Raw genomic sequence first — 16942 nt, 5'->3', positions numbered from 1 at the left:
GCCCTTGGTTGTTTGGTTGGAGTGAGAGACACCTAGGGAATTGGTAAAGTCCATGTCTTGGTGCTTGTGGGAAGACATCACCAGAAACTCTCGGAGGGTGGTCACTGAACTGCCTGAAAAACTAGCCTCGCATCTGAGCAGCACCAGTAGGCTGGGTCGGATGAATCAAAAGGCCTAAGGAGGAAGCTCGGTTGCTCTGCCCTAGCGGGCATCCATTTTTTTCGCTGCTGACGCGACCGGTGGACACCAGACTCTGGCTTCTTCAGCTCTCAGTAAATACCAGCACCCAGTGACTTCCCTGTGGCATCTCCAGGGCTTTGATTTCTGGCTGGTGCTTCGTTATTAGTTGATCCTGCTCGGAGACTTCCGGTTTCTTGGACTTAAGTGGCAACCGGTTTCTAGTCCTCTAGCTTGCTGACAGCCACTGTGGAAAGAACCAGCCTCTGAGCATGTGAGTCAATCCAATCAACTTCCTTTTGTAGTCAGAAGTATATGTATATGGTGGGCTTCACTCCTCTGGAGAGCCCCAAGTAAATCCCCCTTTGACTATAGTTCTCCATCTGTCCCTGGTGTTTCAAAGTTGAGGTCAAAGTCTTTCCCCTGTGCAATACTCTTGAATAAAAAAAAAAAAAAATCTGTCTTCCCATTTTAAAGAAGTGTCTGATGAATCATTTCTAACGCGTTTAACATCACAAAATCTGTCCAGCCCCCCTTCCCATCCCGGACAATGGGGAAGTGCTGGGAACAGGACATGAAGGTCAACCCCATTGCTAATCACAATGGATTTGACTCATCCCCAGTACTTACTCTGATGGAAAATCCATCTTCAATTACAAAGCTCTGGACTAAGGGAGGGATTTAGAGATGTACCCTTTGTTTAGCTTTCAATTGTCTCTCACAAATTTAGAAACTATTCAAGAGAGACACGTTACAAATGGGGATGGCAGGATTCTAGTGGGTTGTCCGTCTTTCTCATTTTTTGCGAATACGTCTGATTTTTTTTTTTTAACCAAGTGCAAATTCCAGACACTAGATGCCTGCTAGCCCATATCTGAATCCTCACTTAAGGCTCACTGTGCCTTCCCGACCAAGTGCAGAGCCAGGGGACTCTGTGAATCGTCAGATGCACACAATCCCTCTGAGGTGGAACAAGGCACTACTCTGCCTTGAGCTCTTGTGATGTAAATTACGAGCCCCCCCCCATCTGTTTTGACTCATCCTTTATATTGTTTCTGTTTATCTTGTGATTTTACTGTTTAAACGACTCTCGAAATGCACCGCAAAAAGGGTCGTCTCATGATCTGCAGCCCAAGTGAGCCGCAGTAAGTGCCTGGTAGAAAAATGACCGAGTGTCAGCTTCACTCGGGTTGTTGGAATGTGGACGAAGATAACGGACATGAACTCTGATAGCTGCCTGTGTGTGTGTGACTTGGGTAATAAAAAGAAAGTACGATCCTGACAAGCAGATGGTAGGCATAGGTGCAGGTCACCAGGAGATGGGATTCCAGGAAAAGACACATCTAGCTTTAGACAGGGCCATGCTGTCCTAGGCTCTGGGCTGAGCTCCCACAGATTGTGGTCCTGCCTTTACCCACTCCTCAGGGGCTGCCATGACCATCCTCATCTCTCAGCTGAAAGGTGGGGCTCAAAGTGCAAGGCTCTCATTCAGATAGCTAACAAAGGGTACATACAGGCAGAATGTGGGCCAGAAAGGGAACCAGTGTTTGTTGTTGAAGATCCTTAGATCCACGACTGTCTGCTTCTTGCATTTTACTGAAATAATTTTTTGTTTTTAAATGAGGGTGCTGTTCTGCCTTCTGCTGGCTGCCTTGTGGGGTGTGGAATGGGAATTGTGCAGCCCTGTGTGGTCCCAGTGGCTTATCTGTCGCATCCAGACATAGAAGGTGGCAAGGGATGCTGGGTTGTGGGGCTGAGGGTCTCTAGGATATATTCACTCCCCCCTGGACTCACCCACTCCAGTTCAGAGGTATAATGTTTTGTTGGTTGATTTCTATTTTCTCTGTTGGGCAGTTTTCAACATGGATTCCCGTGAATTCCGGAGAAGAGGGAAGGAGATGGTGGATTATATAGCTGACTATCTGGACAGCATTGAGGGACGTCCAGTGTACCCTGACGTGGAACCTGGCTACCTTCGGGCCCTGATCCCCACCACTGCCCCCCAGGAGCCAGAAACATATGAGGACATAATCAGAGACATTGAGAAGATAATCATGCCAGGGGTGAGTATGTATCTGAGGTCAAATGACAGCTGGGCTTACGTCTGTATAGCACCCGCTGAAGGCTGTATGTACTTCCGGTGTCACGGGGTCACCACAACAGGTAGGCTAAAGAAAAACTCCTAACCATTGTTTTGATTTCAGCTGAGACAACTGAGGTAAGTTGTCCATGAAGCTCTCATGGGATAGTAAATGGCAGATCCAAACCACAGAGGCTCTAAAGGCAGTTCGAGGAGTTTCTCCCAACGCCCCCAAGACCAATACTTGCTTCAACATACTAGGTTCCTAGAGTAAGTTATCCTTTTTTAAAAAAAAGATTTATTTATTTAATGTATGTGAGGACACAGTCGCTGTCTCCAGACGCACCAGAAGAAGGCATCCGATCCCCATCACAGATGGTGGTTGTGACCACCATGCAGTTGCTGGATTTGAACTCAGGACCTCTAGAAAAGAGCAGCCAGTGCTCTTCACGGTGGCCATCGCTCCAGCCCAGTATGTTATCCTTTGATAGCAAGAAAGAATAAGCTCCTAGTGGTCGATTGCAAGTAGTTTAATTAATTATCCTAAATAAAGGTATGTGCATCGTTCTTACGTCTGCCAAAGGATAACTTTCGTGTGCAGAGGGAACGTTTTCTTCTTCATTTTGTTTGGGCGTGGGCATTTTGTGCACAGGTTCTGCCCAAGGGGCCCAGAATAGCTGAGCTGTCTCTGGATAGTCAGAGGGATCAAAGGGTTGCAGTGAATCTCAGTGCCACGTCTCCAGAGTACTACTTTACACAGCAAGCAATTTACCTAAAAGCCTAGCCTTTAACACGGCTCTGAACAAATGGATCTGACCCCGATCATCAATTCCTGTGCAAAGTCTGGGCCCAGTGCTGGTAAAACTGGCAGATTGCACCCCACCCCCACCCCCACGAGTGCTTAGGCGGTTGTGGCCTTAAGGTGACCAAGAAACAGGCAGGCAGGGATGTGACAGAGTGGATACTCTTGTTTTCTCGGAGAATTCAGAGGCTCTGGGGAGGTGTGTAGTCAGCCAAAGTCCTGGGCCTCAGAGTCAGCTGCTCGGTTCCAGAACATCTCTCACAGCCCTTGTCAAGTTTCATCTTCAGGAGATTTCCCATGGCATTTGTTCTCTGAATATAACTCAAAATTCTGGCTCTGGCCTGCGAGTTGAGCAAATAAACTAAGCCGTTCAGCATAAAGCCAGTACAGGGAGGCACAGTCAAATGTCAGGCCAAGTAGGAATACAGAAGTGCAGTACTGGAAAAATGTGCCGTCCTCCTGCAGGAGTCTGGGCTCTATAGGGGTATTGACTGTGCAGGGCTCTGGAAAGCTGGAAAACGCAGAAGCCTCTGGCATTCGCTCCCGGAGTTACAGATCCAGCCAGCCCACTGCTCGCTGCGGTTAACCAGAAGTTAGGTGAAGAGTCTGTGCTGTGCAGAGCCAGTGTGGGACTAGCCACGCCATGTGCTCTGTGGGTAGGGGAGAAAGAGAGAGAGGGAGAGAGAGAGAGAGAGCTAGCTGCAGACAGTGTGGAGCCTCCAGGTACCTGAAAGAAACTGAGGCCCTGGGCCCCATCTGTGCCCTCTGGCCCTCTGCATTTGTGCAACCTCTGGCCTCTTCCTCTACGGGGCTTTGCAATTACACTTTATAAAGGCATTTCCGCAAAGACAAGCGCGTTACCACTACAGATGTTTTGGTTTTTATCTGAACATTCTTTTTTTTTTCCCCCCCCTAAAGCCTCATGGGCCTCACTCCTGCTCTGCTGAACACATCACTCAGCCCGTGAAGTTCTCCAGAGCCTCGCTGTCAGTCCCTCCCTTCCTCCCTCCCTCCCCCTTTCCTGTTCTTGATTACCCTGATTTTCTTCCACTCTCACTTTTCCCCCCCACCCTCTGGCTCTGTCCCACTCCCAGGCCTGGAGATAGACTTGCAAGGAGTCTTGTTGGAATCTTCCAGTCTTTAATGAGCTATCCTAGTTGGCTATCTTCTTAATCGGGGCTTGCACAGCGCCACAGAAAGGCCTAGTGTGTGGTTTTACTGAGAAAAGACGTGTTTATATCTTTGCAAAGACTAAGGAAGGAAAAAAAAAAAAGAAAGAAAAAAAGAAAAAGAGCAACGTGTTAGTCAGCTTTCTGACCCTGTAACACAGCTGGGGTGACAAGCTTACACGGGAACAGGGTTCCTTGTGACTTGTAGTTGCAGAGGTTTGGTTATAGGACTCCTTGGTCTTGTTCTTTTCAGCCTGTGGTGAGCCAGTACATCACGGCAGAAGGATACAGCAGAGAAATTGACTCATCTCGGCTGGAAAGCGTTGAGAGAGAGAGAGAGAGAGAGAGAGAGAGAGAGAGAGAGAGGGACCCCCATCACAGCCTGCTTTGAGGACACATCAGCAAAGACCTCTCAGTATCTCCCATTAGTGCCACCATGGGGAGTGAGTCTCTGACACAAGGAGCTTTAGGGATTCACGGGAGCCACACCGTAGCAAGATGTTATATTAAAGCGCGCAGACGAGGCAGCTCGACGACATTTCTTAAGTGTTTGTAGGTTGGGTTCAGATAAGGGCTTCTTCTTAAGTTATAGAGGGCAGTTTTGTACCCTGCAGTGGTAGGGAGCTAGCTCTCTGGCCTCCTCCTCCTCCCCCACCACCACACTTAACGTCTTCCTCCTAATAGCTCCTTCTAGGCCTGACAGCCAATGCTCCTCACATCCTGCAGACCCCTACTTTCCTCTTTACTTCAGTGTTTACACGGAGTGATTTGAGCTCCCAGCTTCCATAATGACAGGGTCCAGGCCCCTCCTGTTCGCAGGGATCATCTTTCCTTCTACCCTGGCGAAGAATGAATGCTTCTTTTCCCGTCTCTGCCCGCAGTTCACTTTGTGAAATCTCTTCCCCAGGACAGGCATATCCTTTAAAAATATTATTTAAGTCAGCCCAAGACTGTGCCTCTTCGCGGATATCTGTACTTTGCACAGAGGGTAGTTTCTGTGTGTGCGTGTTGCTTACCACTGAAGATGTATCCTGATTTCAGAGACCTTAAAGCAGAGTTTTGTCTTATAATCAGTGAAAAAAAAGAATCATTTATCTGACTAGAATCTGGAGGAGAAAAGTCAGAAATAGTCTCACCTGGCTAATGATGCAGAAAGAAACATAGTTTCTGGTTTTGGGGAATCAGGAGTAGACCATTTTTCCAGAATCTTTTGATGAGAACCATATAAGCTTTCTGAACTTTGCGGAGAGAAATGTTTCCTTAGCCTGCTACAAACCACCACACAGAAGATCAACTTTCAATATTTCAAAAGTGGAATTTTTTTGTTTAATGAAATTCGGTGGTGGGGTGGGATTTGTGTTCAGACTTTCCAAATGGATACAGTCCGTGCCCTCCATAGATTCTGGAACTGTCAGCCTATGATCAGTCTCATATCTCCTTATACGAGCCCAGATCCTAAAACGAAGCCCCACTCTCATGATCTAAGTCCCTTGCCAAAGTCCTGTCTCCTAATACTGCCATTTGGGGCTGGAGATGTTGTTTCAACGTACACACTTGCAAGGGAAAGTCTGCTTGTGGAGCCAACACTGGTCTGTGTGTCCTTCCCACTGCCCTGGTTCCCATCAGCCCTGGAATTTCCAAGATCACCACCTAGGAACATCGCCTCCCTGTCAACCTGAGCTTTTCCCCTGTACCTAACCGAGGGTTGGCACCAAGTAGGTGTTTGCTCCTCCTTCTGTGCTGAAGGAAACAGGGGAGATGGCGGCTGTTTCCTGGGAAACCGAGGTAACAGTGGCTGTTCTTAAGCGTGCTGACTGTTGGAGGGAGCAGGTTGTGCAAACCAGTGGAAAGAGACCATACTAAAATATATATATTTTGAGGGCAATTTGAAAACCAAGCTCTAGGATACGGTTGTCTAGTGCAGCCCCTAGCACAGGGAAAGAACCCAAAGTGGTAATGTTGTGTCACTCCTACCTGGAGACTTCGTGTTATGACAAATATAATTCCCCTTATTATCTGATGAAGACAGCATTTCCTTCTTGACTAGCAAAGATATTGAAGCGCAAACGGGAAGTCTGTTTACCGTAGTGATAAATGGGGTGAAACTCAAATGGAAAGTATGAGACGATTGCACTTAGACCCTGTCCGGGTTGCCTTCCGCATGCGTCCTGAGGAGTTCATCACTTTGTTCCTTTGCCCCATAGTAACTTGCTGTCCCCCTCCCCACAGGTAACACACTGGCACAGCCCCTACTTCTTCGCTTACTTCCCCACGGCCAGCTCCTACCCGGCTATGCTTGCGGACATGCTGTGCGGGGCCATCGGCTGCATTGGCTTCTCCTGGGTGAGTATCTCCAAGCCCCTGTGGCGGGCTCTGTTCTTGCATGGGGAGGTGATCCCTTTGCACACAGGACAGAAACAGGGGGTTCTGCTGACTGTAGATAGTAGGGCTACTTTGCACAAAGCAGAGTCTGGGCCCCAGGGAGGGAGTTTTTAAGGGAAGAGAAATTCTGAGTGGAATGTAGGAGAGGGAGGAAGGAGGAGGAAGAAAGATAGAGAGAAGGGGGAGGAAAGGAGGCGAAGAAAGCAAGGAAAAAGGGGAAGGGAATGGAGGAGAGAGGAGGGGGAAGGAGGAGAGGGAATCAAAGGGAAGAGAAGAGAAGAAGAGAGGGAGGGGGAGGGAGGGAGGGAGGAAGGGAAGGAAGGAAGGAAGGAAGGAAGGGAGGGAGGGAGGGAGGGAGGGAAGGAAGGAAAGAAAGGGAAGGAGGAGAGGAGAGGAGGAGAGGGAGAGGAGAGGAGAGGAGAGAGAGAAGAAAGAAGAAGAGAAGAAGAAGAAAGAAGAGAAAGGATTTGGCACTTTTGTGGATTTTTTTCTTGTTTTTTTTTGTTTGTTTTGTTTTAATAACCACTTGATTTGAATAAAATCAGTTCAAGGCTGTGACACTTCCATTCCCCAAAGACCAGAAAGATTGGTATGCCTCCGACTTTGGAGAATGTCCTACCCTTGACTCATTCATCAGCCTCCCACCAGCCTACTGCCCAGCCTATCTGATGGGCAAGTAGGCAGAGCAAAAGTGCTAAAAATAGGCCCGTGCCTGCCTACAGGCTACGCATCCCTCCCTGTGTGAGGTCCTTTTCTACATGGAGTGAAGACTTAGAAAGTTCCCTACTCTGAAGGCATCTGGCCTAAGTTTCCCAGTTTTCTGTGTCCCAGCTGCGTGCTTCAGGCGAGATTTGAAACAGATGCCATTGGCTCTCGGGTTCTGGGCTTACTCACACCATCCATGAAGAGTTCTCCAAAGCCTAGAACTGTCTTTGACTCTCTAGATAGAGAGTAGCTCTCGTATTTGTGCCTCGGAGCCCAATGGTATTGACTAGCATTGAGCAAGGAGCTGAGATATAGAAGGGGAACTGGCTTTTGAATTCTCAACAATCATCAGGGTGCAGCTTCACCACATGGCACCTGATTTCCTTCCAACTGGGCTCCTCAGGGGCTGGGCTAGTGGGAGTCATAGCTCATGGGAAGGGCTGAGGTGGCCTTCTTGCTGAAGTCACCATTGCTCTTAGGTCAGGCACTTGGGACCTTCTTCTCCTGGGAACAGACCAAGCCTAGGCTGAATGTACCCTTTCTTTTCATTAAATGTCATCATGGAAGGTTTCATTGATGTAATTCTGCTGCTCCAAAAGCCACTGCATATCTGTCTGGAGACCCAGCCTCAACCTCTGATTTATCTGCTTGAGTGGTCTTGAGGGAGGAAATGCCTGCCTTCCTGACACAGAGGTTGTGTTGCTTGATAGCTGTGATTCATAACATGGAATGCTGCCCCCTATGCTGGGGATTAGCATTAACCTGGCTGCAATAGAACCCACCAGGATGGGGATAACCATCTGACCCGCAGGGAGAAAGTCTTCAGTTCCTCTTGTCATCAATGTGTCGTAGTTCCAGAATGCCTAAGAGCACCCTGGTCACCACGTTGAGCTCGTTAGGTAAAGACCCAAACAAAAATGGAGGCTCAAGTCACTTTTGCCTGGACCTGGAGTACCGAATCAGCCATCTTCTGTGTGCAATGAGAGGAGAGAGGCCAGACACCAAGTCCCTGGGGAATTAGAGACTACATAAGATGAGTGGTTTGTCTGGTGTTCCTTAACTGAGAAGAAAGTAGCCAGTGCCCCTTTCCTTGGCTCCATCCTGCACTCTAAGGTTTTCGTGGCAGTTGAGGAGTCTTCAAGTAGACCTTTTATATCGATTTCTGGTATATGATTAGGAAGTACACCATATGCGAGCAGGAAGGCGTGGTACCATTCCTTACACCAATCTGGATGAATACGAAGAAAGAAAAGTTATGTCGAGACTGAGTTCAGGCATCTATAGTCCATCTGAGATTGAGAGAGTTTAAATCTGGGATCCAGCCAGGCATTGACCCCAAATTCCTCAGCAACCGGGTCCTAGTTTCAGCATTAGCTCTTAGAGAAAGAACCATGGCTGTGTGTGTGGTGGGGCTGGGGAAGTTGATGTATCCAGGAACTGTACTCAGCTTATACCCTGGGACCTGTCATGGAGAGATGACAGTTGGTGAGGGTAACTCAAAAAGGGGCTCATAGAGATCTACCCTCCGTGGATCCCCGGTGGAGAGGAGGAAGAGCAGAGAAATGTCCTCCTTGTAAAGCTCTGTCAATGCCGTCAGGCCCTGGCCCTGCTTGCAGGCCTCCTGGCAGAACCAACCCCTGAGGCTCCTGGGATCTCTGGGAAATGAGAACATAGCATTGTCTCAATCCATTTTCTGGTGTGTGTGTGGGGGGGGGGGAACAAAATACCATAGCCTGAATCCTCTATAAACATTAGAAGTCTACTCGAGGGTGTGAGGAACATGCTACTGGCATCTGGCGGCAAGGCCTGCCGTGTGATTGCAGCAGAGAAATGTACAGAGGGCAGCAGGCATGCGCGAAGCAGACAAGAGCGCCTGCTCTTGGGGTGAACTTCCTGTCTCCATCTAATCCTCCTGAGACAACCCTTTCCATCAGTTCATGAGCAAGGCCACACAGGCTGGTTGACCCGTGAAGTCCCCCACCTCTTAATACTCTCATCTCGGGTTCCAGGTTTCAGCGATATGAATGTAGGAACGCACTCAAATCCCAGAAACCAAGGATTAATTCCCCACCAAGGGTGGATTTGGGGGGGGCAAAAATGTAGAACTTTTGTTAATTGATCAAATAAAAACCACCAAAAGAAACAATGCTTTCTGTGTCGCTCTTTTTGTGCAGAGGCCAGCTGCCCCTGTGGCTTAGCGTTCTCTCTCCCCAACCCCACTGCAGGCTGCAAGCTAAGCGTGCACAAGGAGCTGGAGACAGTGATGATGGATTGGCTGGGGAGATGCTGGGCTACCAGAGGCCTTTGGCTGGGAGCTGGGGAAGGGAGGTGATCAGGTAAGGCAGGAAGCTGGAATTGGAGTGGGCTCCACAAAGGACTGCAGCCGCATAAACACAAAGCCCGTGTCCACGTTGCTCTTTTTCTGTGCCTTTAAGATTCTTCAGAGAACAGGAAAGCTAGGCGAACTCCGCTCTTGGGTTGGTGGGATCTGGATTTAGATCGGTGCTCTTTCCGAACTAGGACAAGTACTCATGTCCGCTAGCCCTCCTAGTAGATAAAACAGTGGCTACAAGCACCACAGTGCCACTCGAGTGGCAGATGTTGGGGTATCCGTTGCTGGCCACCATGGTGAAGCATTTTCAGATGCGTTGACTTCTCCTGTGAACAAGGCACTCTATTTGACGACCAAGGGAGGCGTGGCACAAAGCAACTGATAACATACCCCTGAGATTTTTAGCTCGGAAGTTATAGACCTTGTCTATGTCTTCTAGAACCCTGAGTCTTGCTGCCACCCTCAGAGTCCCTGTCTCTACCCCAAGTGACAGCTGTGGCCATGCCTTCAACGGCTGTACGTCTGCGACTTGGCTGTACAGTGTTATTTGTCAGTGGGCCAACAGCTTACCTAGGTTTCTGCTATGTCTATGCATACATTTAATTCATTCTCTGTATTCATCGAACAGCAACTGCAGGGCTCACATGAGCTGCAACAGATGCAAACGACAGCCCGTGGTGAATTTTCCATTCCACCAGGATCTTCAGAGCAAATGATGGAATTTATGCCTTTTTTTTTTAATTAAAGACAAGGTCTGACTGTGTTGTCCACAGCCTGGAACTCACTATATGAGCAGGCTGGCCTTGGCTCCCAGGTCCTGCTCTGCCTCTCAACTGCTGGAATGTGCCCACTATGCCCCCCGCCCTCCGGCAAATGTGAATCTTTAAAAAAAACATTTTTAACATGGACAATGAACTACATTAAGTCACCCACCCCTCCTTATGCTATTTTCTCATGTCAAGTTCATGGTTACATACTTGGCTGAGATGTATTACTAACCTTAGAGTAAAAAAATATTCTGAACACAACACACACACACACACACACCACACAGGCACACACACAGACACACACACACGACACACACACACACCACAGGCACACACACACACACACACACACACACACACACAGTTTCCTCAGGAGCTCTGAGAAAGTGGCAGCTCCCACACAGCACCAGGGCTGACTAAACTAGGAAATAAGGCCCTCAGTTTGCAGTCCGGGACTATTTGTTTTTAACTTCCCACGTGTTTTAACCTCCAATGTATGGTCTCTTTCTTAAGGGTGCTGCCACTACACACAGGTTAGTAGCTTCGAATACAGTTCTTATCTATGGTTCTGAAAGTCTGCCTGGGTTTTAATGAACCAAAATCAAGATTGTCATCTTAAGCCCGAGGGAAAATCCATTCCCCCACCTCCTCAAGATTTTCTAAAAAGCCTTCTGGAATTCCTTGGCCTGCAACAACTCCCATCTCCACACTCCCAAGAGCAGCCGTTCCCATCGCGCTGACCTTTCTCTCCACACTGTGATGTTCTGACTGCAGATGTGAAATCAGGTCTCTATTTTAGACCCGTGTGATGGATGGGTCCCTCTGAGTAATCCAAGGTAATCTTTCCAAGTCAAGGTTCTTAATGTAATCACATTAGCAAGCCCCTTTCCCGAAGGTAAACAATCTCAGTCTGGGAAAGAGGCCTGGCATCTTGGTGCTGGGAGGGAGATCCTGACCTATGCATGCAGTCTCAGGAGAGCTCCGCCAAGGTTTGTTCTCAGTGGGGTCCTAGCCTCTGCCTGAGGAGAGTCAAACTCAACCCAGGGCTCCATGTGAAGCCTGAGACTGTGAATCTTGTCCATTCTAGTGCATCAAATGGGCAGGTCAGTAGGCCAGCAGTCCTTGTGGTTCAAATCCTCTTTTTCATTCTTTGATTTATAGCCCTTTGTCATATCTAGGTCACTGTAAGTAGGGCTGATAAGAATGAACTACCAGAGTTAGGTGGGCTGGGACCCACGCCTTGCCAACAATTGAGAGGAAGAAGCAGGAGGATCAGGAGTTCATGGTCATTCTTCTTGGTGAATTCTTGCCAGCTTTGCCACATGAGACCCTATTAAATACATACATACATACATACATACATACATACATATTACCATATGGCTTATTCTATTATAACATACTATTACATATATATAACAAAGTGTACACATATGTTTGTTACCCTAAAAGGTATAAATGGATACTGTGAACAGACTTCTAAAAATAGCAGCAGGAATGATACAGGGTAATATAACTGCAGAACATTTTTTTGTTTTCAGAGGTTGGGTGGGCGTGGCCAAACTTCCCTGGGTAATATTGCAGAAGGCGTTGCCCATTGCTCTTCAGCCGAGAAGGTCTAGAGTGAAGCCTGGTAGCTTCCCAGGGTGCTGGCATGATTCTGACTTTCCAGGGACGACCCATCGTCCTTCCAAGGACAATCAAGTCAGAGTGTCCAGAGAGTCTGCAGCCTTTCAGGGCTTCAGAGGTCAGAGGCTGTCCTCAGAACGGCCTGGAATTGTGGTTTATTTATTTCTGGGCAGGGATCTCATTCTTTGTAAAAAGGCCTGCCCCTACAGCAAACTTTTCACGGTAACTCCACATCTTGGTTTGAGCTTTTAGCATTGGTAAACCCTGGCTTCCTCTTGAACAACTCAGCTCTTTATCTACCTTGGGGCATTTCCTCTGTCCAGTGGTGTTTGTGGGGAGGCCATTTTCTGACCCTTTCTCCAGGGCTTGAGTTTTATAGACTTAAGTACTGTTTTTCTAAGGTTCTCTCTCTCTCTCTCTCTCTCTCTCTCTCTCTCTCTCTCTCTCTCTCTCTCCTTTTTGGTCATTTTCTCCTCTACATTTCAGCGCATTATCCTGGTTTTCTGTTTTCACTGTAATTCTCACATCGTAACTTACTATTTCCCATGTCAATTCGATTCACTTCCTTACTTTTAAAATGATTCCGCCCTCTGTATTTTATGGATAATGGGCACTCATTGCAAAAAAGAAAATAGAGACTATTTTGAGTCTAATTCTCTAGTTTAGTCTGGTATCTCTGTATGTATTAAGGTTACATCGAAAGATACAATTTGTCATTACCATTTTCGACATGAAGTTTTCTCATTTGTCACTGTTAGGTAGGTATTTAGATTTTCTTGTTATTGCTATTCATTGTACATGGTAGGTGCACATGGCTTCTTACATATGACTCTCACGGGAGGTCAAGAGACAGCTCTGTGAAGTGAGTTCTTTCCTTGTACCTTTCCCATAGCCGAGACCCAGTTGTCAGGGTCCGAAGAGGCTTTCTGTGGGCCCAAAAATGTGAAAGAGAAAGAAGGGACAAAGCAAGATTCTGTTAATCAAGGTCTAGATTTATTGAGGAAATGTGCAGCATTTCAAAGCTCTGAGGCAGGAATAAGCCCGGGAACTGAAGCTTAGGGTGGGAGAGTTTAGGAAGTCACCCAGGATATAGGTGAATCACTACACTGCAAGATAATATCCTCCTATAACAAAAAGCAACTTGATCTTCAGGGACATGTTCTTTGAAAAGGTGAACCCTTCTCAGGAATCTGCTCAGGGACATCCGGTGTTTTGCTTTCGGACTGAAACATCCTGTCATTGCTCCAGGGGTCTTCCTGGGAGAGGCTTATTCAACAATCTCGTATCCGTATAACAGTCATTTCAAAGTTAAACCTCTGGCCATGCAGCCCAGAGTCAAGTAGCCACCTTGGCTAAGCAGTCACTAAGCGGCTGACTGGCTCAAATCAATATGGCTCAGCTCCAACCTTCTACATGTGGGCCACCAGACTTAAAGGATGTCTTCCCGCCATCCCTCAGCTATTGTAAACTTCTTTTCTCGATTTATTTTTTTTTTTCGGTAGTAAACAAAGCATTGGGCTTCATTATAACACCTTTACACACATGCTGTTATACTTTATTTTTATCTGCCTTCTTTTTCCAGCACTCTCCCTCGCCCTTCCCGTTACTCTCATATTGCCCCCCGCCCTGAGTCTTGTCCAAATATTTTTTGAGAATATTATTACTGAACAATTTTTTACGATGAACCATGATTTATGTAAATAACACCTAAGATATCCATGTCATATGAGTCATGTGAGTAAGATTTTGGGGGACAGCCTTTAGGATGAAGGCGACTGCCTTCCAAGACTATCAGCTTCCTCCCCATGTCACGTAAGCACTCCATCAAGACCAGAATAGGACGGCAGAAGAGAGTACTTCTGGGTCACTAGTCATACCGTGAAAACAATTTCATTTTCGAGTCTTTAGTGTCCAAAGATGAATCTTCTAGTTTGGTACTTCTCAAAGAATTTTAAGAGTAACAAAGTTCATTGAATAGCTATTACAAATCTGACTGTGTTTTAGCCCATTTATCGTGCTTTATGTAATCGATTTTCATCCTCAAAATAATTACAAGGATTGGCTGAATTATCAACCTCAGTTTTCATAGCAAAGAAATTGAGGCTCAGACAAGTCCAGTGGCAGAAACTCATTAAAAACAGTGTATAAAGATGGTTTTAAGTATTACTACCAACTCACTCAGGCTCTTTGCTTGGGATAGGGTCTGGAGGTTTGAATGCTACCATTGGGTTAAACCATCTTTTCAGTAGGACAATCTCATTTTGAGAAGTCCCAGCCTTAGGTTAGGACTAATTCTGGCCTCTCTCAGCCCAGGCTGCAACAAAGCCCCGGTGAGCTCAACCCACTTAGTTTGGTTTGGTGGAAAGCACACCTCCTTGTGTTTACTGCAGGGAGCTGGCTGGCCCTTTTCAGTTTATGAGGGCTGATTGTCTGTTTGTGAAGGCCTGAAAAGAAAGGCACTGGGCCCAGTGACAGCCACGAGGCAGCCTGCCTGCTATTCCCAGGCTGTAATCACAGCTTAGCATCAGGCAGACAGTGGGTGTCTGAGCCCAACCACACCGTCATTGTGAGGCGGACAAATGAGACCTGCAAAATGGGTCTCTTAATTGGGTTTAAGAAAGCTCTTGTGGAAGAAAAAAGCTGCCAATTTCTTACCCTGTGTGGGGGTGACATTTTGTAAAACCTAGAAGATGAAAAGACCTCTCAAAATCAGGGCACCAGCAGCCCTGAGCATCAACTCTAAAAAGTCCCTCCACCTCAGGGCAGGCTCGCCATGGCAACCTTTGTCTGTCTGAAGCAAAAGGCATTTGAAACCACACAAAGTGGAAAAACCGGTTTCAGGTAAACGAAGGTTCAAGTGTGTGGGCTTAGCTTGGTGCAGCTCAGGGCTGTTCAATCCCCTTTTCTCACCCCGCAAGCAAGGGGTCAGCATGGGCTCTTCAGGTCCCTCCTCCTCTGGACAAGCCACTCATCTTGTTCAAATTTGCCCACTGAATCTTGCAATGTGCGTTGAGATCCAATATTCTAAGGATGATTATTTTTACACTGAACGTTGATAATTTCTTACATTTTGTTTTGTTGACAAAAAGAAATTTCTGTCAGAATATAGAGATTGCCTCAAGTCCATAGTGAACTATTCAGAATTCTAAAAAGGTGTCCAGGGCTCCGAAGAGAAGGTAGATTTTTTTTTTTTAATTTTTTTTCCCCTCAAGACAGTGTTTTTCACTATATAGCCCTGGATGTCCTGGAACTTAAGCATGAGATCTCTGTCTCTTTCTTCTCTGGCGCTTGGGACTAAAAACTGTGCCACTCATTACCTCCACCCCTCCCCCCTCCCCTCCACCCCTCCACCCCCTCACCCCTCCACCCCCCTCCACCCCTCCACCCCCTCCACCCCCCACCCTCTCCACCCCCCCCCTAGGGTTGGGGCCGGAACAGGGCCTTGTGCTTGTGAGGCAAGCGCTCTACCCCTGAGCTAAATCCCCAGCCCCTGCCCTCCAATTTTGTTTTGTTTTATTTTTTCAAGACCAGGTTTCTCCTGTGAAACATAGGCCTGGTTATCCTGGACCCCTTTGTAGACAGGTTGGCCTCGAACTCAAAGATTCTCCTGCCTCTGCTCTGGCTCTGCCTCTGCCTCCTGAGTGCAGGATTAAAGGCATAGCCTTACCGCCCAGGGGCAGTATCCTATCTAATTTTTAACAGACAGACCCTGAAAAACAAAATGTGCTCAAATACAGATTAAGCAGAGTCAGGAGAGAAAATACAATGGGATGCACAAGAGGGCGAAGTCGGAGACCCAGCGTCTGCTTTCACAGACTTGAATTTCCTGAAATGGCCTGATCTTGTCGGCAGCCTTCAGCGACAGTCTGAACTATGCAGGACGAGTGTTGGAGAGTACGGCCTGAAGGAAATGTGTGAGTCACTCGGAGCCCAGTGAAGACCGTGTCTGTTTATCTGAACTCATGCATTACAGCTACAGAAACAGGAATACGTGACCTGCGCTTGAAAGCGCCCCTCACTCCAGGGACTAGGACTTGATTCAGAATGAGTGAAGAAAGTGAGTGGATGGGAAGATCAAAGTGGGAGATGCGTGATTGAGCGGAGGGTAAAAGTAATAGTAGGAAAAATTTGCACCTCTACGTGATTCGCAGCTGTATTTATCTGAAAAACTCACGGTCTTGACAAACTTTCAGAGTCAGCAAAATCGAGTGGGTTTCTCACGAGATTTGCACTCCCAGGGAAGCGGAGGGCAAATGCTGGGAGGTACCAAGATCAGAGGTTCATTTTAACTATACCCCACGTCATACTGCACGTCTGGTGGGATGTTACAGACGAGAAGCAGTATAGGTTATTTTACCGATTAAATGGGATAAAGTAATACAGTGGGCACTGAACCCATTTCTCTCGCTCTCGAAGTTCAAAAAGATGAGTAGCGTACCAAAGCTTGCCCGTTGCTGAAGCAAAGCGGTTTGGGATTTCTTCCGCACTGGCTACGCTAGGCCTGCCTAACTTAAAACCCAGAGCCGCAAAGATGGCTGAAACTGCACCTTCGTTGCTCCGAGTACTGCATGAGAGGCAGAAGGCCGAGACTGAGGGTGTCGTAGCAGTGTATTTCCCATAGGTTTTAGTCTTGAACTCTCATTACTGCCTTCCCACTTCCGCCTTTTCATGGTCTCTTACCTCACGTGTGTATCTCGCGTCTGCTGCCTAATTTCTTGTTCTCAGGACGCTCATTCAGATTGGTTTCCAGATCTACCCTAAAAGATTTCATTGTTACCTAAAAGGTGCCCTCTGCCTCCTCCTCTGTCCTTACTGCTGCTCCCTATATCTTTGTCTTTCTCTCCTTTTCTTATGGATATTTTGGATGATATAAGGCTGTGACTGCATAATGCCTCC

General features: G+C 47.3%; 1 protein-coding gene across 3 annotated transcripts in view; it reads left to right on the top strand.

The window, feature by feature from the left end:
- Ddc (dopa decarboxylase) overlaps positions 1-16942 on the top strand; it is a 116261-nt gene that overhangs the window by 15935 nt on the left and 83384 nt on the right. For 2 of the 3 annotated variants that reach the window (XM_032916495.1, XM_032916497.1), the window contains exons 2-3: positions 2032-2240; positions 6458-6571. In XM_032916495.1, coding sequence (XP_032772386.1) covers positions 2040-2240; positions 6458-6571 — 315 coding nt within the window. In that variant the 5' untranslated portion in view covers positions 2032-2039. Of the gene's footprint in view, positions 1-1619; positions 1639-2031; positions 2241-6457; positions 6572-16942 lie in introns of those variants that run through there. The other variant, XM_032916496.1, reaches the window with a different exon arrangement.

This window comes from Rattus rattus, chromosome 11 (genome assembly GCF_011064425.1).
Source record: "Rattus rattus isolate New Zealand chromosome 11, Rrattus_CSIRO_v1, whole genome shotgun sequence".
In the NCBI taxonomy this organism is placed as follows: Eukaryota; Metazoa; Chordata; class Mammalia; order Rodentia; family Muridae; genus Rattus; species Rattus rattus.
The sequence above is the reverse complement of the archived record's forward strand: the minus strand, read 5'-3'. Positions and strand labels throughout refer to the sequence as shown.